Here is a 19,660-nt window from a genome sequence, read left to right as displayed (position 1 = left end):
CCCCTCTAGCTTGAGCAGAAGTGCTGTGAAGTCAGAGTTAGGGGACCTATAAACAACAACAATTACAAATTTAGTTTCAATAAATTCAACTGTCCCTACACAACATTCAAATATCTGTTCAATGCAGTGCCCTGATACGTCTATGTACTCAAATTGAATACTGTTTTTTAAGTACATCACCCACTCCCGCAAGGAACTCCTTGAAAAACAGCCAACTAATCTGTATCCTGGTAAAGCAAGCCTCTGAATTATCAAACTATTTATATTTAAGTGGTGCTCCGATACACTAATAATTTCAGAGTCAACACCTATAAGCTGTTCATGATCTCCAATACATCTTATATTTGGATGAAATATGCTAATTCCTTCTCTACTTGGAAACATGACGTCCTCTGAAGGTGAGCCCTTAGTTAGAGGGACTTCCTTTAAGCAGGTATAACTATCAGCTGACTTCAATCTGAATATGGGGCAGCTCTAACACCAACAACTCTACGAGCGTCTTCCATTCCTTTGTGTCGAGTGCACTACTTGTGAATTAAGTGTTGATGTTCACTCCACCTGTGTCCCCTCGGACTTATCTCACCACCTAGTTCCGGTTTTTCCTTTTCCTCTCGTTCCATCTATAGTTTTGCATAGTGCTCTTCTAGGCAGTCTGTTCTCCATCACCTATATGGCCTACCTAGTTCAACCTTCTATTCTTAAGCATTTCGTTCATATTCTGGTGTTTGTACATTTCTCTTAATTGCATTCCATAGAATTTTCATTATGTACTAGTCAAAAACTTTTCCTTAATATTTTTCTGTCGAACATTAACACTTTTCTTCGTTTTTCTCTCCAAATATTAATGTTTCACATCCATGTAATGCTACTAGTATGATAGACAATTGATACAAACGGATTTAAAAGTTAGTACTAAGTGATTTCTTATTTAGAGTTTTTATGAAAGGAAAAACTGTTTGTTTGCTATTGCTAGACGAATATCTGTGGAGACTCTTTCAGTGCTTGAACCAGTCAATAGTCTTGAAAGCTAATCTATCTGTACCCAAAGGTGCATGACTTCTGATTTTCTTACTGATGACAAGACACCGTGCGTTTTATTCACTGGCACGTAATCATGTATTCTCAGTGATATTGCATCATCATGTTGCATCATTTTGCCTAATTCTGTTTTAGAACTACTTTTTAACGCTACACCATCTTCGTAGACAAGATTTATCATGATATTTGTTTTTTTTTCAGACAGAGACTGCAGAACAGCAACATAGCCAGCGCTAACCCATCATTTACTGCAGAGTCTAAGTACTAGATAAATAAGAACCACAGCAAAATTTTTATGGAGACGTTATGCTGTCACTATACTGTGGCAGTTGCAGCGTGAAAACGGAAGAGCCACAATTACATGATAGCTGTCGCCTTGAGTCTGTCGTACAGAATGTCATCAAGGAAAAAAGTGCGAGGAGAGGCTTCACTCCCTGTACTGAATTGGGAATAGACTTTAACTCGTGGAAAGATGGGTGCTGTATCCAATTAATCATGTATAATGTTTGGACAAACAGAGGCACAAACATTGGACTTGAATCACTAGGGAAAATGTTATGCAACGTCTTTTTTTCTTCTTGTTTACTCTAACTAGGCACTGTAGGAGAAATACTAAACATAAAAAACAGAAAAAAATCGATTAATCTCTCACATTTTCTCGGCGAAAATGATTAATAATGTCCTTCCGCGTGTTTCGCCGAGTTTATGTTTCTTCTCTACGTGTAAATTGGAAACAAGAATCAGCACAACACACGAATGGACACTATTAAAGATCGCTGAATTTCAAGTAGGAGTGGACTGTTCTTTTTCCTCACGAAATTGCGGAAAGAGGGTCACAGTAGGATAAATGAATTGGAAAGGGTAACATTAAATTAAAAGTGTTATTACTAGCATCAAAATGTTTCACAAAGATTTAAATAATCAAGTGTTTATTCCGAATCTGTTATATAATGAGTATTGTCCACCGCAATAAAAAAAAGGAAAGAGAAAGAGAGAGAGAGAGAGAGAGAGAGAGAAATGGAAGCGAACACGGAAATTTTTAAGAATGGACGGCACACGGTTTGATGTGATGTCCTGAATCCCCTGTCTAGAGCTTAAATGGTAGTCTCACACACACACACACACACACACACACACACACACACACACACATATATATATATATATATATATTGTGTGTACTTTATAACGGAGCCAAATCTGAGGTATTTCCAGAGTAGGTTATTCAGATTATAGAGAAGGATCGTCGGTCGGATGCAAGTAGTTGTAGAACAAACCCTTTGAAGAGTATCTATGTAGTTTTCTATACACAGCCTGTGGCTTACCATATCTCCGCAATATTCTAAGTGCCAATCCTGAAGTTTCGCAGGACAACTTCTGTGAAGTTTGAAGGGTAGGAGACGAGGTACAGGCGGAAGCAAAACTGTAATGACGAGTCGTGAGTCGTGCTTGGGTAGCTCATTCGGCAGAGCACTTGCCCACAAAAAGCAAATTTCCCGCGTTCGAGTCTCAATCCGGTACTCAGTTTTAATATACCAGGGAGTTTCAGCTTTGGATATATTTGGTGAGGGAGATGTGGGATGTTACCCTGATAGCTTTGTCGTTCGCCATCGGGCTGTCAGACCACTATCAGATGGAATCATCTTGTTACAACGGAACGGCCGCACCCAGACAGCCAATCGGACGAAGACAATGCTTCAGTGATTTCGTTGGGAAACACTGCTACATCCTCCGTACGCCCGGATCGTTAACCACGCGATTTTCATACCTTTGGTGAACTGAAGAAACACATGCGTGGATGTCTGTTCCAGTAGGACAAGGAAGTTCAAGAGTGGATGAGGCTGTGGCTCCATCAGTGGCCGACGGCATTCCGTGGATCACGAATTGTGAAATATTTCCTTCAAAACAGCAAGAATCTTTAGCAGTTTTCAGGTGAAAGCGATTTTTCGTCCGCCATCTGTTTTCGAAGTTGCTGGAATCGGTGAAGGGTAACTTGTTATTGCGGAAGGGGGCAATCTAAATATTCCCTGCCAGTGTGTATGGCCTGTACAGGACAAAAAACACGCACAGTGGAAGAACGTTGAACGGAACATAAGCTTTGCACTCGCCTTCCACAGTCCACTGAGTCTGCAACTCTATCTCCAACGGACATTGAGTGGAGTGTGACAAAATATTAGTTTTGGCCAGAGCGACACCTTGTTGGTACTTCATTATAAAGGAATTGCTTGAAATACGCTTCGCGGAGAATCCAATGAACTGCGACAGCGGCTACCAGTTGGATAATGAGGGGAATTCCGTCACCACCGGGATTTTCTCCAGACGAAGACGCCAGAATAATTCGATGACTGCAAGGAGCTGCAACGCCGACGACAGTTGATCCTTGCAGTTCCATCAGCGAGGACGCTGCCGCCGGAAAATGTCCTTCTGTCACCGTGACTCTGGCGCATGCGCGGCAAGACTATGTAAGATGGAGCGGAGAATGTCTTCGTCAGTACGCTAACCCTCCGTACAGACGAGCTCTGGTTTTGCTCGTCATGATCGTGACCAATGAACAGTGACCAGTGTTCGTCAGTCTTTGATGGCTGGCCTGAAGATGAATGGCAGGCGTCTAGTAGAAATATTATGGAGTGATGTTTGCGACGACTGGCTGCAATCCGGAAATCTCTTCGCACGAAGCAGGAGCTGATGGTGTCGTCTGGCAGTGAAATAAATATATGTGGTAACTACCAACGAACCGAGCAATTCCATGATCCCTTTGTAGCAGGTGTTTGGGTTTCATTTCACTCCCCCTCATAGCAAGTGGTAATCGTAGAATGAATGAACTAGTACAGCAAAAGGCAATATATTGCATAGAGCGACAGTATAATTGCTGCAAAGTACAGGTCTCGGTAATGCAGTTAGACAATAAATACACTACCAATGAAAACAAAATCATAAAATGTTTATGTACGACTGCACATAAATTGCTTGTTAAAACAAATGAACAGAATAATACGTGTAATAACAAATACAATAATAAAGACCACAAACAGCACGTGTTACGTAAATGCAATTGCATAATCATCATACAAACGAAATTTAGCCTCACGGTACGAATAATTTAATACGCTTAAACTAAAGATAAGAATTGCCGAGTTGGCTGTAATACTTTCAGAAATGATGAAAGTCGTATTCTGTACGAATCCTAGACCCAATGGATTAGCAAAGGCATGTGATACTTAACTCCAGGATTTCATAACGTGAATAAGTGAAAATTTAACCACCGAATGTATGCATCTCAAGCATGGTTAACGGAACAACTCTGCAGACAGGCAATGCCTACTGATGACCCCAAGAAGTTGAAGAATCTCAACAGACAACAGCTCAGTGAATAGCCACATTCGACTATAAACATCCTCGCCTCATTGCTGTCGACACCAGACCAGCTAACAGAGCAGCAACCAACAAAATTTGTTTGAACCCCTGCCCCTTGACCTGTACTACTGTAAGCACTGCAAAGCGTGCTTCCAAAATCCTCGCAGACTAAACCTATAACGACACCGTGTTTGTAGCCGATACTGGGTACTGAATCATCTTTGCACTAATGCTGCGACAACTATTTCGCGAAGTAAAAAAAAATAATGAAACTGAATATTGAAAGTGGCTATTTAACAGGCATCTTTCAAATTTGATAACCTTTTGTACACAGTCCGTCCACTGTCTATCCTACAACAGTTGGTGAAACTGTAGTACAGGTACAGGCTAGTCTATTGTTCTCGTCTCTGCACAAGAATGCGGGCGGCCATAAATAGTAAAAGTGCCCCCGCAATGTTCGTTGGTATCAAAGTTAGTTATTTTTATCACATGTTTCTATTGTTTCAATAACTTCTAGACCGTGTCATAACTATTTTTTCCCTTTCACAGAGCCAAGAATTGCGACTGATTAACTCTATGAACCTCCCTCCCTTTCGTTCAGCCGTCTTTCCTTAACGTTTACAAGTGTGTTAGTCCAAAAGGTCGCCCTATCGCTATCACGTACCCTGTACTCCTTTTGCAGCTAACTACCGTACGGTTACGAGTGAAACAATTTTCGCGTTTTTAGTATGAACATTATTTGGCCCCGGAGGCTTTTCGGTTTTCAGTTTCTATATTAGGGCTTCTTTTCCATCACGGGGACGGTGCTCCTATTGAAGTATTGACGCATTCACTAGAGCCAAACTGCCATTGTTGTTGGTATCAGCCCCTGTGTACACTGGAAGAGCCTCGCCCAAAGACTTCTGCGATCTCGGAACGGTTGTGGTTCTCATACTCAGAGGAATGGTTCGCCGCACATCAGTATTTGATTTATTTCCACTTTTCTTTTTCCGTCGAAGGTCAACGTGAGTTTACCTTATGTCTCCGCAGTTCTAACATTATTTCCTGACTTTCCATTTATTTTAAGGGGTCACCTAGGCGTTCAAACGAACCACAGTAAAAAAAGTATCGATACCTGTAACACGTAAGAATAGAATAAATGATCGAGCTTTCGACGATAGTATCCGCAGAAGTCGTCAGGATAAAAAGGCTATCGTCATGCCGCAAGACATGACGAGGTCTGTGAAGGTAGTGGCGGCCGATGGATCGGAAACAACTGGGCTGCTTTCTTTTATCTCTCCCACTGTCGAGAGCCCACTTCCATGAACTAAGAAGATTTTGGCTGATGTCTCGGGTAAAGGCAATACCGTACATTGTCCCTTATGAAACAGCACCGCAGATTGTTTGTTTTGGCAAGATGTTTGGTGAAAAATTTAATTTGATGGTTATTCGTGAGGTTGTGTTCAGGATATGCTGATGATTTAAGACACAACGTTTTACTGGGCCGTTGGTGTTCTGCACGTCGCTTGGAAATTGTGTGTACTGGTTCCCCGATATAGTAACTCCTGAGTGGCAACAGGTGTTGTACATTAGAGGTGCCCTAAAGCCGAAACTGTTCCCAAACAGACGTAACGACTCCCGTCTTTTTTGGTTAACCGAAAGATAGAGCTTACGTCTTGTGTACCTATGACCCTACCAACTTTCCTACGTGCATTCCCAATAGAAATGTAGGAACAAAATTGGCTGATAGTTTTACTTTTATAAAAATAGTATTTATTATTTTTATGTATTTTACAGATTCCATTACATTATGATGTAATTTGTAGTTAACACAGAGTGTCATTACAGAACAATTCATTTCATTTTGTTACGCGAAGAGTCTTACTGTACAAATACAACAACAGAGTTCGTTCAGAGTTAACAATTTACTGAGGAAAGGAGTCTTCTTCACGAATAAATAATTTCACCAACATGTTTATAATTTAAAAGTGCATTGAAATACTGTACATGCACTTTTCTGATAAGATGCAGCTCAGTAAATGCGTCAATGATTATAAAAATAAATGATTAGGAAACAGTTTCTCTTATCGAATCTATCCAGGACTTTTAAGCTATGGGAGAAGAGGTACTTAAAACCGGTGAACGGTAGCATGTGTCTGAGAATGGTAACGAAATCGTGAAATGATTGAGGCACATTTTGGCGTTTCTGTTTCCCTGAGACAGCTAAACTCATTATGCTGAGTCGCAGACTGTTATTTCAGAACTTCAGGACGCTTTATCTTAGAATCCAAGTGATCCTTGTGAGAAACAGTCAGTTATGTGCATCAACGTATTCAAGAGACCGTTCTCCTCTGACGGGGTGCTGTCAGTTCTGCCCTCCTAGATGCGTGCGTGTGTGTGCGTGCGTGCGTCCATGCGTGTGCGTGCGTGTGCGTGTGCGTGCGTGCGTGTGCGTACGTGTGCGTGGGTGTGTGTGAGTGCACTGACTTGCTGTAAGGACACTGACCGATATCATTTCGCGATTGTTTTTACTCTCATAGATTTGTTCCGGCAACTCGTTGCGAGGAATGGTTGCTTAATTGCCACATATCTCAGCAAACGTTTCCTGTGGACAGTACAGACCTGCTGACCAGCAGCTGAGAACGAGGAATGCAGGTGGTTTATCGTAGATCAAGCAGTCCATGAGAAAGCTCACCCACATTTGTAAGACTACGAACTAAAAATACAGCAGCCAGACCCCATGTTGCGGTGTCACTAGCGACCCAAGACTTTCTGGGCGTCAACGCTGTGACAGTCAGTGTTACAGACAACGGGTTTTGGATACTTCGCCCGTGCTCGGGTGATAATACTGGGCAGTCATGTTGAAAATTTAGACTCAAGGCAGGAACGTCGTGATAGAGTACATTGAAGCTAGAAACAGTTTTATTGACTTTGTGAAATCGTCACTGTGACGAGTATACGCTGCGGCACAAACTCCTAACCACGACCACCATTATGTTAATAGCGAGAAACTTTTCTTTAAGAGGTGGCCGCATATTTTATTTGTACAAGAGGAAACTAAACTGCGTAGCATGAAACTGTAATGAGTGAAAATCTGGGAATGCTGGCTTTGTGTCAGATGATTTGATAAGTTTGACTCCGTCATACACGAAACTTTATTAGGCAGTATGCGAAAGATTGCTTCAAGTAAATTTGATCTTACCAAATTGTTATTACGTTTGGTTAGAAACGTCGATGATTTAGTCTTGTTTCATGAAGCTGAGTTAATTTACATCCATTGCTCAGTAAATATAATGCCAGAATTAAATTTTCACTTTACAACGGAGTGTGCGCTGATACGAAATTTCCTGGTAGATTAAAACTGTGTGCTGGACCGAGACTCGAACTCGGGACCTTCGCCTTTCGCGGGCAAGTGCTCTACCATCTGAGCTACCGAAGCACGACTCACGCCCGCTACTCACAGCTTTACTTCTGCCAGTATCCGTCTCCTACCTTCCAAACTTTACAGAAGCTCTTCTGCGAACCTTGCAGTACTAGGACTCCTGGAAGAAAGGATATTGCGGAGACATGACTTAGCCACAGCCTGGGGGATGTTTCTAGAACGAAATTTTCACTCTACAGTGGAGTGTGCGCTGATATGAAACTTCCTGTTAGATTAAAACTGTGTGCTGCACCGAGACTCGAACTCGGGACCTTTGCCTACCGAGCAAGTGCTCTACCGGTAGAGCACTTGCTCGCGAATGCCAGGAATTTTCAAATAAAATGCCGCTAGGTGGCTTAGATTTTTATGCCACTTATGATAATGATTTAACCTCCTGCTCATTGGCGTGATCACCATATGTTGTTGAGGGAATTTATTTTGAGCTCATAAGAAACTCACACTTTTTAAGTTGGTGCCTGCAGGAAATACACGGACTTTTCTAAGGGAAGATGATCAGCTGCACGTACTGCAGTGCAGACTGTCTTCCTATTAGATTTCATCAATTGTAGCGCTCTTACTCTACCCCGAAGTATTCAAGTGGCACTGTTAAAATAATAGTAACTGTCAAAGGTCTGTCAGCAACTAATGTGAATGTGATTTAAAGGTGAGGTCCTCTCAAATCTATGTTCAGGATAACCTCGTTACAATTAGTGTGTCAGACACAAGCGGTAATATGTCCTCTACGCGCTACTGCGGGGATGATACTAAAGAATCGAAGAACACTGCATGTCATTGAGAAATGAGTGTTTTCGCCGTTAGGCCAAGGTAGATTTCTGGTGACAGCAATAGTTCTGCAGTGGTCAAATGACGTCATCATCGGTGTGGCTCCTCAAGTGTACTCAGGTGTACCAAGGTCGTCGCCACTAAAACTGGCTGGCCTGGACATAATCTTTTGAAGTACCAGGTGCAGTACACGACCAGCACCAGGAGGTCGCTGTCATCGTTCTCAGAGCTGGAAGCGGTCGATGTACCATTATCCCTGGCTTGAGTGGCACCCACAACTCGTGGCTTGGTCCCTTGAGGGCGTCAGGTATGGCTTCATCCATCGGTGTCCCATCTGGGCGTGACTCACACCCAGAGGTCTGGTCTGCACTCGCAGAGTTGGCAGACCTGCACGTCAGTCGTCACTGTACCAGATCCTCGGTGTGACGCGCACCCACAGGTCGCGGCCGGCGCCCTCAGGGTTGGCAGGCCTGCGGCCGGAGCGCAGACTCGGGTACAGCTCGAAGCGCGAGAGCAGGGCTGCCAACACCGCCTTCATCTCCACCAAAGCGAAGTGTTTCCCTGCAGCAAAGACATAAGGCGGAGCTGTAGCGATTGCTGTTGTGTCATGCCTGTGGGTCCATTTACTGCAGTGTGTTCAAAAAGTGATGCAACCTTATACAAAATAATTTAATTTTTACCACATGTACGATACTGTCGAAGAAATAAGTTACGCTTTTGGAGGAGAGTATTCATTGTCATCCAGGACGGTAGGTGTGCCACTTAGACGGAGAGCTCCTTCGCAGATAATTATGGTAAGAATGTCCCAGTCACGTTCACCGTCAATATATTCAAAAGACAAGATGTATGAGGGGCTCATACCAAAGTGGTAGTCAAAAGTGCAGATACTACATATAATCCCAAAACTCTGAGTGTGCGCTAATTCGAAACTTCCTGGCAGACAAACTGTGTGGCGGTATGGGCAAAGCCCCAGCACATAATTGTGATCTGTGAGAAAGTTTCAAACCAGCTAAGAAATGGTTCAAATCGCTCTGAGCACGGTGGGACTTAACATCTGAAGTCATCAGTCCCCTAGACTTAGAACTACTTAAACCTAACTAACCTAAGGACAGCACACACATCCATGTCCGAGGCAGGATTCGAACCTGCGACCGCAGCAGCAGCGCGGCTCCATACCGAAGAGCCTAGAACCGCTCGGTCACGGCGGCTGGCCCTAACCAGAAAAGCTGAGCAATTAAAGCACTGCGTATTCCTTGAGTTTTACGAAATGTGTGTCATGCATGAACTACTTCTGTCTGTACATAGATATGTGCATTGCACTAGCATCTAAAGACGTACCTGAGCAGAAATGGAAATATTGATGCCGGGCGGTGCGGCCGTGCGGTTCTAGGCGCGTCAGTCTGGAACCGCGAGACCGCTATGGTCGCAGGCTCGAATCCTGCCTCGGGCTTGGTTGTGTGTGATGTCCTTAGGTTAGTTAGGTTAAATTAGTTCTAAGTTCTATGCAACTGCTGACCTCAGAAGTTAAGTCGTATAGTGCTCAGAGCCATTTGATATCTTGATGTTCTCTTAACTATGACAAATGAAAAAGTGTAGCTTTCTGTCACTGGTACACATAGTCTATAACCTTACATTTGGAAGAACTTGCTACCACTTCGATGGATACTTATATGCACAGAATTTACAAATCTGGACTGCTGACAAGCCACACCAGTTTTACGAGTCCCCTCTGAGCAAAAGAGTATATGTTTGATGTTCAGTGACACACCGCCCAACATTCATGGAGCTGTCTCTTCGCACGGTGAACAATACGTACTACATACAGCTGATGCAATAATTTGTATGCATCATACATGAAGACTAAGTTACTGCGTGGTGGAATAGGTTTCATCAGGACATCGAGGCCCATGTATCCGAATACACCATAACAGTTTCCGCTGTTGATTTCGTGCAGGAGTGATCTAGAAATCATGCGTTAATGGTGCTTCTTTGAAAAAGCACGCTTATACTATTGTCAAATATCAGTGAGCAATTGCTACCACGTGTATGTAACAACGTACATTGTTATATTCAGTTACATGAATCGCTAACGCAACTCTCTCTTATCTACTTTTGGGCTTAGTCTTTGTTCATAAGGTAGTGTTCCTTTTTAAATACCCTGCACAACTATCTCAATAAGAATTTCTCATAATCTGTATCAAATACAATTGGCAGTGCACGCTAGTTACACACAAATTCAGATAATCATCTGCAACGATTCAAAGTGCAAATGTGGCTGAAAGAAGTTGTTTCAGGACGTCCCAAAACGTACTGCTACCATTTAAAATTCTCATCAACATGGATAAATAAAAATTAGAAGTAATTTCACATTTCATCCTTTCCCTCTCACAAACTAGAACACGAACCAATTCATTCAGTCGAGGAGCCTGTTATTTAGTCAACTGCTTTCATTTTTATCTCTTTAGTTTCCACAACACTGTATAGATTTATATTATACGGTATAAATATCTCACACGGTTAACAGAATTTCTCATTGGCTACTATTATTACATATAATTTTTTTACACAGTACCTTGCTCGAATAGGTTTCGTATTGACAATGATATTGGTTGGAATTTAATTACGGTAAGCACTGTAACAATTCCAATCGAAAGAGAGGAATATTAGTATCGTTTCAGTGCTTGCACCTTCCGCTCTGCGTGATGTTTTGGACTGACTTAATTTTGTTCGTTATTGGCAGTGTTGTCGCTGTGACTGTATTAAAAATGGTTCAAATGGCTCTAAGCACTAGGGGACATAACATGTGAGGTCATCAGCCTTCTTTACTTACATCTACTTAAACTAACTTAAGGCCATTACTCACATCCATGCCCGAGGCAGGATTCGAACCTGCGACCGCAGGAGGCGCGCGGTTCCGAACTGAAGCGCCTAGAACCGCTCGGTCACAGCGGCCGGCGACTGTATTAGTTTCGTAAAGTAGTGAGAAACAAACCACCTTCAGCCATTGATGGCACATACACTATACCATTACAGAATATTTCTTGTTTTGTACCTGTACCAGATGTAGTCATTGCAATTCGGATTTTCTATATACACTGATGGGAAAAAATCCGTCACCAAATTTCGGGAATACATTAGTCTAGGTAAGATACTTAAGTGATTAACATAGCAAGGTCACAGCTTAATATAAGTACAAGATAAGCCATTGCAAATGTGAAGTCCTGAAACATTGGTAACCGGTGTAACCTGCAGAATGTTGAGTGCAGTCATACAAACGTGCATGCATTGTATTATTCAGATGCCGGAGGTCAGTTTGTGGGATTGAGTACATGCCTGCTGCACTTCTTAGGTCAATACATTGACGGTTAATCGTATTTATGGATGACACTGGAGATGTCGTCCTATGGTGTCCCACATATTCTGGACTGGAGACAATTTTTGTGATGGAGGAGGCCAAGTCAACATGTGGACATTCTGTAGAGCATGTTTGGGAATTACTATCTTTGTACAATAGACGTTCTTTCTGAAGATGTGTGGACTGTCATTAACTCATAAGTTCGCTGATGATAGCCTAGAAAACCGGGAACCTGTTCACAGCTAATATAAGCTGTATATTAGTGTGGGATATCAAAACTGTGTCTTTCTCATTTTAACAGTTGTAAAAATGAGCAAAAACGGTGACTTTCTGAGAGTGAATTTGGTCCTTCTGGTAAAAAGCATCCTAAATCAGAAGTGTGTAACTTTCCCTGAAATCATTTCGACACAGATTTGATAAAAACAATATGCAACATTCTTATTTTGTGAGGAAGGGAGCCCTACTGAGATGGAAGTCCTAATAGCAATCAGGAAGTCTACACTACTTCAATGAACTGTCGAAAAATTGAAATTTTTGTTATATGGGAATGGATTTACGTATAAGAAATGCGCTACCAACATGAAATTTTCAGCGAGCGTCGAAATACTATCGGTTCGTGAGCATCTTATTTCAGCATCTCCGAAACAGGAACATTGCTTATTCGGCTGACAATGTTTTATTAGAGAGTTTCGAGGTGTGAATTGAGTGGAACTGATTTTAGAGGTAAAAAAGTCAGTGGAGTTTATCGGCAAAAGAGAATATTAAATGCTCAGAAAATTGTTTCCCAATCTGCCGAAGTGTGGTACTGTAAATAATGATGACGCTGTTAATGACAGTGATAAAAAACACAAGTACTACACTCCGTGAAGTCTCTGGTGTCTGAATAACGGTGACGTGATTCAAAGGCCAAAAATCTTGGAAAGAGGTACCGTTTTCATTAAATGATGTAAAGCAATCGGTGTTCAGTTCTCCGCCAATTTCCAGCACATGACAGTCAGTAAGTGCATTCGTAAAAATATTTTTAGAAATGTCTGTACATTTCAGCTCCAGAATAGCCTACATTAAAATCAATACCGCATCCCATTCTTGTTTTTTCTTCGCAACAATTGAGAGTGTAGTTTGGTTGAAGGTCGATATTGGTAATGGTTATTTACGCAAGCACGGAAACAGATGTTGAAAAAGTCAAGATGATTGTATGGTTCATGCTTGGGAAAGGGATATCTCCTCCGTCGGCTTGAATCAGCGTGTTGTGTGGGCGATCTCTGGTTCGTATTTTCATGTTTGAGTAAAGTTTTTGAGCAGTTGCAGGATACTTGTGTAACCGGTTGTGAAAGCTAGTGGATCCTGAAAATTAAGGTCTGTCATAATGTAGCTCCAAGAAGAATGCCGATTGTCGGTCGGGGAGCGGGGAATGCAGGGTGTCTCCAATTGGAATGTGTAAAACATTCTCGGTTGCCTTGCCTGTCAATACGTGATAAAATCTCTACCTTCCGACGATAGCCTCCATCGTCATCGTCAGTAGCCACATACTGTCCTTACTGCCACTGTAGTGGCCTTATACAGCCCGTGGAGTGCTTCTGGTTGGTTGGCTTGTGATTGGCCGGCGATTGCGTACCGCTGTCGAAAACGGAGTCATTGTCTGCGCTGGTGGCGCTACCGCTTCCGTGGGAACGTAAACACAGCCAGTAATGTCTCTGCTGCTTCTCTGCATCGAGCGCTCGTTTGCATGCATCGCCCAGATGATATCTGCTACGACGGTTAAAGTTGTTCTCGCTCATTCTTATTTCCCCAGAATGTGGAGGCGTGGTACAAAATCTTTGCTTCATGAAACAGCATTTTATGTTTGTTAGTGAGGCCGTGTTCCGCAACGGCCGATTTATCTAGTTGTCTATTTTTAATTAGCCGTTGGTGTTCCGCACAGCGGTCGGAAATGGCACGAACGGTCTGCCTATACAACTGCTTCCACACTCATACGGGGTATTATAAATTCCAGGGGCCCTGAGGCAGAGAAGCAGCAGAGACATTCCTTGCAGTGTTTACGTTCCTAGGGAGGCGGTGGCGCCTCCGGCGCAGACACTGACACCATCTGCTACCGTCGCCGACCAATCACAAGCCGTCCACGGGCTGCATAAGACCACCACAGCAACAGTGAAGACAGTCAGTTGTTACTGACGATGTCGATAGAGGCTAACGACGAAAGCTTCAGAGTTTGTCTCGCACTCCGCGGCAAGAAAAAGGAGAATGTTTTACATTTGATTGCCGTCGCGAAATACTTTGTTTACAGAGTGAAAATCTCCGTTAATTAGCGCGAAAGGTTCAACGGTAGTGAAAATTTGCAGAGTTTTACGAGGCACAAGACTTCGACATCTGACTGCGTGCACGGTGAGTGGTTTCGCAACACAGTATGCTATAGTCAAAGCAAAATTGTGTCTCTTTTCCATCTAGAATATATCGATAGGTGGATACCCATAATACGCACGTATTATTTCTGTTATACAGAAATTGTATGCTCCTAATCATCAGCTTCTATTTCAAATAACATCTATTTAATCAGCACAGTCAACGTGCAACAGTGTCGAGGTAACTGAGAGTGCCCCAAATCAATACCGATGATATAAGGTACTGAAGAAATTCAAGGTGACACTCTCAAACCTAAAGCAAAAACAGAACATATGCAGATTAAAGAAAAATTTCTGTAAAACACACATATACCTAAGTCACTGTTGAGGAGGAGGAGATTAGAGTTTAACGTCGACAACGAGGTCATTAGTGACGGAGCGCAAGCTCGGCTGAGGGAAGGATGGGGAAGGAAATCGGCCGTGCCCTTTCAAAGGAACCATCCCGGAATTTGCCTGAGGCGATTTAGGGAAATCACGGAAAACCTGAATCAGGATGGCCGGAGACGGGATTGAACCGTCCTCCTCCCGAATGCGATCGCTGTTGAGGAAAAAATTGATTTTTGTTTCCTTTTCCAAATTTAACCGTAACTGTTTAAAAACATGTAATAATTTTGTTAAGATAAGTTATTCGTAATATAGATTCTTCTGGAATTAATTAAAACGCCTAAATCCTAGTGGTAGTTCCGGAAGTGCTGAGAGTAATTGATGTATGTAAACTAGGCAAGAAATGAAGACGTTCAGTGCAAAATCAGCGAGGGAACAGAATAGAAGAAGAGAGGCCTGAAAAACATTTCTGTGGTGTTAGTGGGAGCCATAGTGAGCAGAAATTGTGGGGGAGTACATAGACTACAATATACACAACCGAATTAATGACATTTCTTTGCAAGTGCTAGTAGATTGGTACAAGACAGGAAATGTGGCATTTGGTATTCGACCAGTAGGTTACAACACGGATATCGCCTATTGCGCCGCCCCCCTCCTGATCTCGTTAATCACTCAATCTTTCTTTCTGTCTCTCTCTCTCTCTCGCGCGCGCGCGCGCGTCAGCTAAGTATATATGTGTGCAAGGAACATGGCTAAGACCACAACCTTGTAGTGATGAACAACGGTCTGAAATTTTTGAATATAACTAAGAAGTACTACGTAATGAAATCCAATACTGGGAACTTACAGGGTGTTTCAAAAACGACCGGTATATTTGAAACGGCAATACAAACTAAACGAGCACCGATAGAAATACACCGTTTGTTGCAACATGCTTGGGACAACAGTACATTTTCAGGCAGACAAACTTTCGAAATTAGAGTAGTTACAATTGTCAACAACAGATGGCGCTGCGGTCTGGGAAACTCTATAGTACGATATTTTCCACATATCCACCATGCGTAGCAATAATATGGCGTAGTCTCTAAATGAAATTACCTGAAACCTTTGACAACGTGTCTGGCGGAATGGCTTCACATGCAGATGAGATGTACTGCTTCAGCTGTTCAATTTTTTCTGGATTCTGGCGGTACACCTGGTCTTTCAAGTGTCCCCACAGAAAGAAGTCACAGGGGTTCATGTGTGGCGAATAGGAAGGCCAATCCAGGCCGCCTCCTGTACGTTTCGGATAGCCCAAAGCAATCACAAGATCATAGAAATATTCATTCAGGAAATTAAAGACGTCGGCAGTGCGATGTGGCCGGGCACCATCTTGCATAAACCACGAGGTGTTCGCAGTGTCGTCTAAGGCAGTTTGTACCGCCACAAAATCACGAAGAATGTCCAGATAGCGTGATGCAGTAATCGTTTCGGATCTGAAAAATGGGCCAATGATTCCTTTGGAAGAAATGGCGGCCCAGGCCAGTACTTATTGAGGATGCAGGGACTATGGGACTGCAACATGGGGCTCTTCGGTTCCCCATATGCGCAAGTTCTGTTTATTGACGAAGCTGTACAGGTAAAAATATGCTTCGTCAGTAAACCAAATGCGGCCCACATGCATATCACCGTCATCAATCCTGTGCACTATATCGTTAGCGAATGTCTCTCGTGCAGCAATGGTAGCAGCGCTGAGGGGCTGCTGCGTTTGAATTTTGTATGGATAGAGGTGTAAACTCTGGCGCATGAGACGATACGTGGACGTTGGCGTCATTTGGACCGCAGCTGCAACACGGCGAACGGAAACCCGAGGCCGCTGTTGGATCACCTGCTGCACTAGCTGTGCGTTGTCCTCTGTGGTTGCCGTACGCGGTCGCCCTACCTTCCAGCACGTTCATCCATCACATTCCCAGTCCGTTGAAATTTTTCAAACAGATCCTTTATTGCATCGCTTTTCGGTCCTTTGGTTACATTAAACCTCCATTGAAAACTTCGTCTTGTTGCAACAACACTGTGTTCTAGGCGGTGGAATTCCAACACCAGAAAATCCTCTGTTCTAAGGAATAAACCATGTTGTCCACAGCACACTTGCACGTTGTGAACAGCACACGCTTGCAGCAGAAAGACGACGTACAGAATGGCACACCCACAGACTGCGTTGTCTTCTATATCTTTCACATCACTTGCAGCGCCATCTGTTGTTGAAAATTGTAACTACTGTAATTTCGAAAGTTTGTCCGCTTGAAAATGTACTGTTGTCCCAAGCATATTGCAACAAACGGTGTATTTCTATCGCTGCTCGTTTAGTTTTTATTGCCGTTCCAAATATACGGGTCATTTTTGAAACACCCTGTAAGATGAAGTAGAACGAATTGAAGATTCTGTTGATGGATTGAGCAGCAGTCCAGGTAACAGCGTCGACAGTAGCTCAGAACAAGAGGAATACAATTTAATTTGAATGGCAGTAATAAAATCAGATAATACGGTACAGGGGCAGTTAAAATGGAGGTGAAGAAACAATGGGTGACTCAGGAAGTGCTCGAGGTTATGTACAAAACAAGAAGACATAGGGTTCTCACGAATGAGTTAGGAGAGTCCAAACATACGTTCATTACTAATGAAACAATCGGTACTGTAAACATTCTAAATGAAAATCTATGTGAGAAACATCTGCTGATGTTGAAAAAGAAAAAAAAATCAGCAGAGCGTACAGAAAGGTGTTACACAACTCTGAAGAAGTAAAATATATAAATATTAAACAATGAGATGCAAATGGAAAATCTGTATTACATCCGGATGAAAGACTATAACGATGGGAATATTACATCGAAGGTCTTAACGGTGGAAAATAACGAGCCCGATGCATGGAATAAAGTGAAGAGTAAATTAAGAAGCAGAAATATATGATCGAGAAGAGCGGTCTGAATGTGACAGAGCACTAGGTCAAGCACAAACAAACCATCTTGATTCGATGATATATTGTCATAGTTACTGAAATCTGCGAGAGATGCAGAAACTTGAAGTTTAATTTCGTTGGAGTGAAATGTCAATGACCGAGCGAGGTGGCACAGTGGTTAGACACTGGACTCGCATTTGGGAGGACGACGGTTCAATCCCGCGTCCGACTATCCTGATTTAGGTTTTCCATGATTTGCCTAAATCTCTCCAGGAAAATGCTGGGATGATACCTTTGAGAGCGCAGGCCGACTTCCTTCACCATCCTTCCCTAATCCGATGAGACCGATGACTTCGCTGTTTGGTCTCTTCCCCCAAAACAACCCAATCCCTCAAATGTCACTAGGATGAATGATTTCTCATTAAGTATTCTGAAGTGTGTTACCATTCCATTACCCAGAACCAATACGAAAATTATTAGACAGTTAGATTGAGAAGTCATGCTTGTAAATAATTGATTTCAATAACATGGGAAGATGGCAAAGAAACGCAAATACCAGAATGACATTTTCACTCTGGAGCGGAGTGTGCGCTGATATGAAACTTCCTGGCAGATTAAAGCTGTGTGCCGGACCGAGACTCGAACTCGGGACCTTTGCCTTTCACGGGCATGTGCTCTACCAACTGAGCTACCCAACCGCGACTGGAATGTAGGAGGCGAGATGATAGCAGAAGTAAAGCTGTGAGGACGGGGCGTGAGTCGTGCTTTGGTAGCTCAGTTGCTAGAACAATTCCCTGCAAAAGGCAAAGGTCCCGAGTTCCAGCCTCGGTCCGCCACACAGTTTTAATCTGCCAGGAAGTTTCAAACGTAAATATTTTAGTACTAGAGAAAGTACTCGACTGTGGAAGGCAAAAGAAGAGAAATCTGGATACAATGTTGGAATTTGTTAACCTTGAGAAATCGATGGATACTATAAGTTCGAACAAAAATGAGCACATTCATATAAAATTTAGATACAGATGAAGGATCCAGTACACCTACGGTCATGTATCTTAAAACATTTGCAAAACACAGCAGGGGATAATAAAAATGTAAAAAATGGAAGGTAATTTCATGTTAAGAAGGATATAAACCAGAATTGGGACTTATCACCATTGTCGTTCAACTTTTACTTCGAAGAACAAATAATGGAGGTTGAAGAAACTTAGGAAAATAGCAGGAAGTTAAGAGAAACAGATACTAAGTCATGATCCAGACATTTGATAGGCTATCAGAGCAGCCCTAAGAAAGACTTAAATGTTGACACTATGGACGACGTACTTAGCAACAAAGAACACCGCATATAGATAAACAGAGAAAAGAGCATTATGGAGGTTCAGTGCTCTACGATGGCACTTCTAGTCGTCTGGCAATAAATTATCTATTTCTAGATGTCTTGGTAAATCTCCACTAAACTCTCCCTTGTTTTCGTAAGGTCCTCGAGAGACTTCTTTCCTCATCTAATCTTCTTTCGTACTTCTTCATTTCGTATGTCATCCTCCCTGTGAATTTTTTAACGGCAGCACGAAATTTAAAATTATAGCTGTTTTTCTTCTCTGGATTTCCATTGCTCTATGTCCCACTTATGTACCATGCTGGGCTAAAGATGTGAAGTCAGTTCGCCCTCTCTCTAACGAAACTGCAACCAAACGGAGATCAAATCGATCTTACACGCATCTGCAGTACCCTAGCATGGAGCAAAATTTGTACTTGCAAATTAGATTATAGAAGATGTTGGACATGTGAGCCCTGAGTTTCTCCTGGCGTATACAACTTTCTAATAACTTCCGGGAATTCAGTCAGGTAACACTTTGAGCGACCGCGTACCTTGGTACACAGGACACATGTCGTTTCTAACGCTGAGACTTTACCAGCTGAGCTGTCCCATCTTGAAGTTACATTTCGTCAAAATGGTTATAGTGATAGACAGATTGAACGTGCGTTGCGCTATCGACCAACTGTAAATCGGGTGATTGGGGATAATTCGGAGTCAACACCTAATTCTACTGCCTTTTTGCCTTATGTAGGAAACA

At 42.6% G+C, this 19,660-nt stretch overlaps 1 protein-coding gene across 1 annotated transcript in view; it reads right to left on the bottom strand.

Moving 5' to 3' along the window:
• Positions 1-8,121: 8,121 nt before the first annotated feature.
• Positions 8,122-19,660, bottom strand: part of LOC126282101 (cytochrome P450 6a2-like) — a 106,044-nt gene continuing 94,505 nt past the window's right edge. The window contains exon 6 of the mRNA XM_049981561.1: positions 8,122-9,136. Coding sequence (XP_049837518.1) covers positions 8,970-9,136 — 167 coding nt within the window. The 3' untranslated portion in view covers positions 8,122-8,969. The remainder of the gene's footprint in view (positions 9,137-19,660) is intronic.

This window comes from Schistocerca gregaria, chromosome 7 (assembly GCF_023897955.1).
Source record: "Schistocerca gregaria isolate iqSchGreg1 chromosome 7, iqSchGreg1.2, whole genome shotgun sequence".
Classification (NCBI taxonomy): domain Eukaryota; kingdom Metazoa; phylum Arthropoda; class Insecta; order Orthoptera; family Acrididae; genus Schistocerca; species Schistocerca gregaria.
This window is presented reverse-complemented; position numbering and strand designations above follow the sequence as displayed.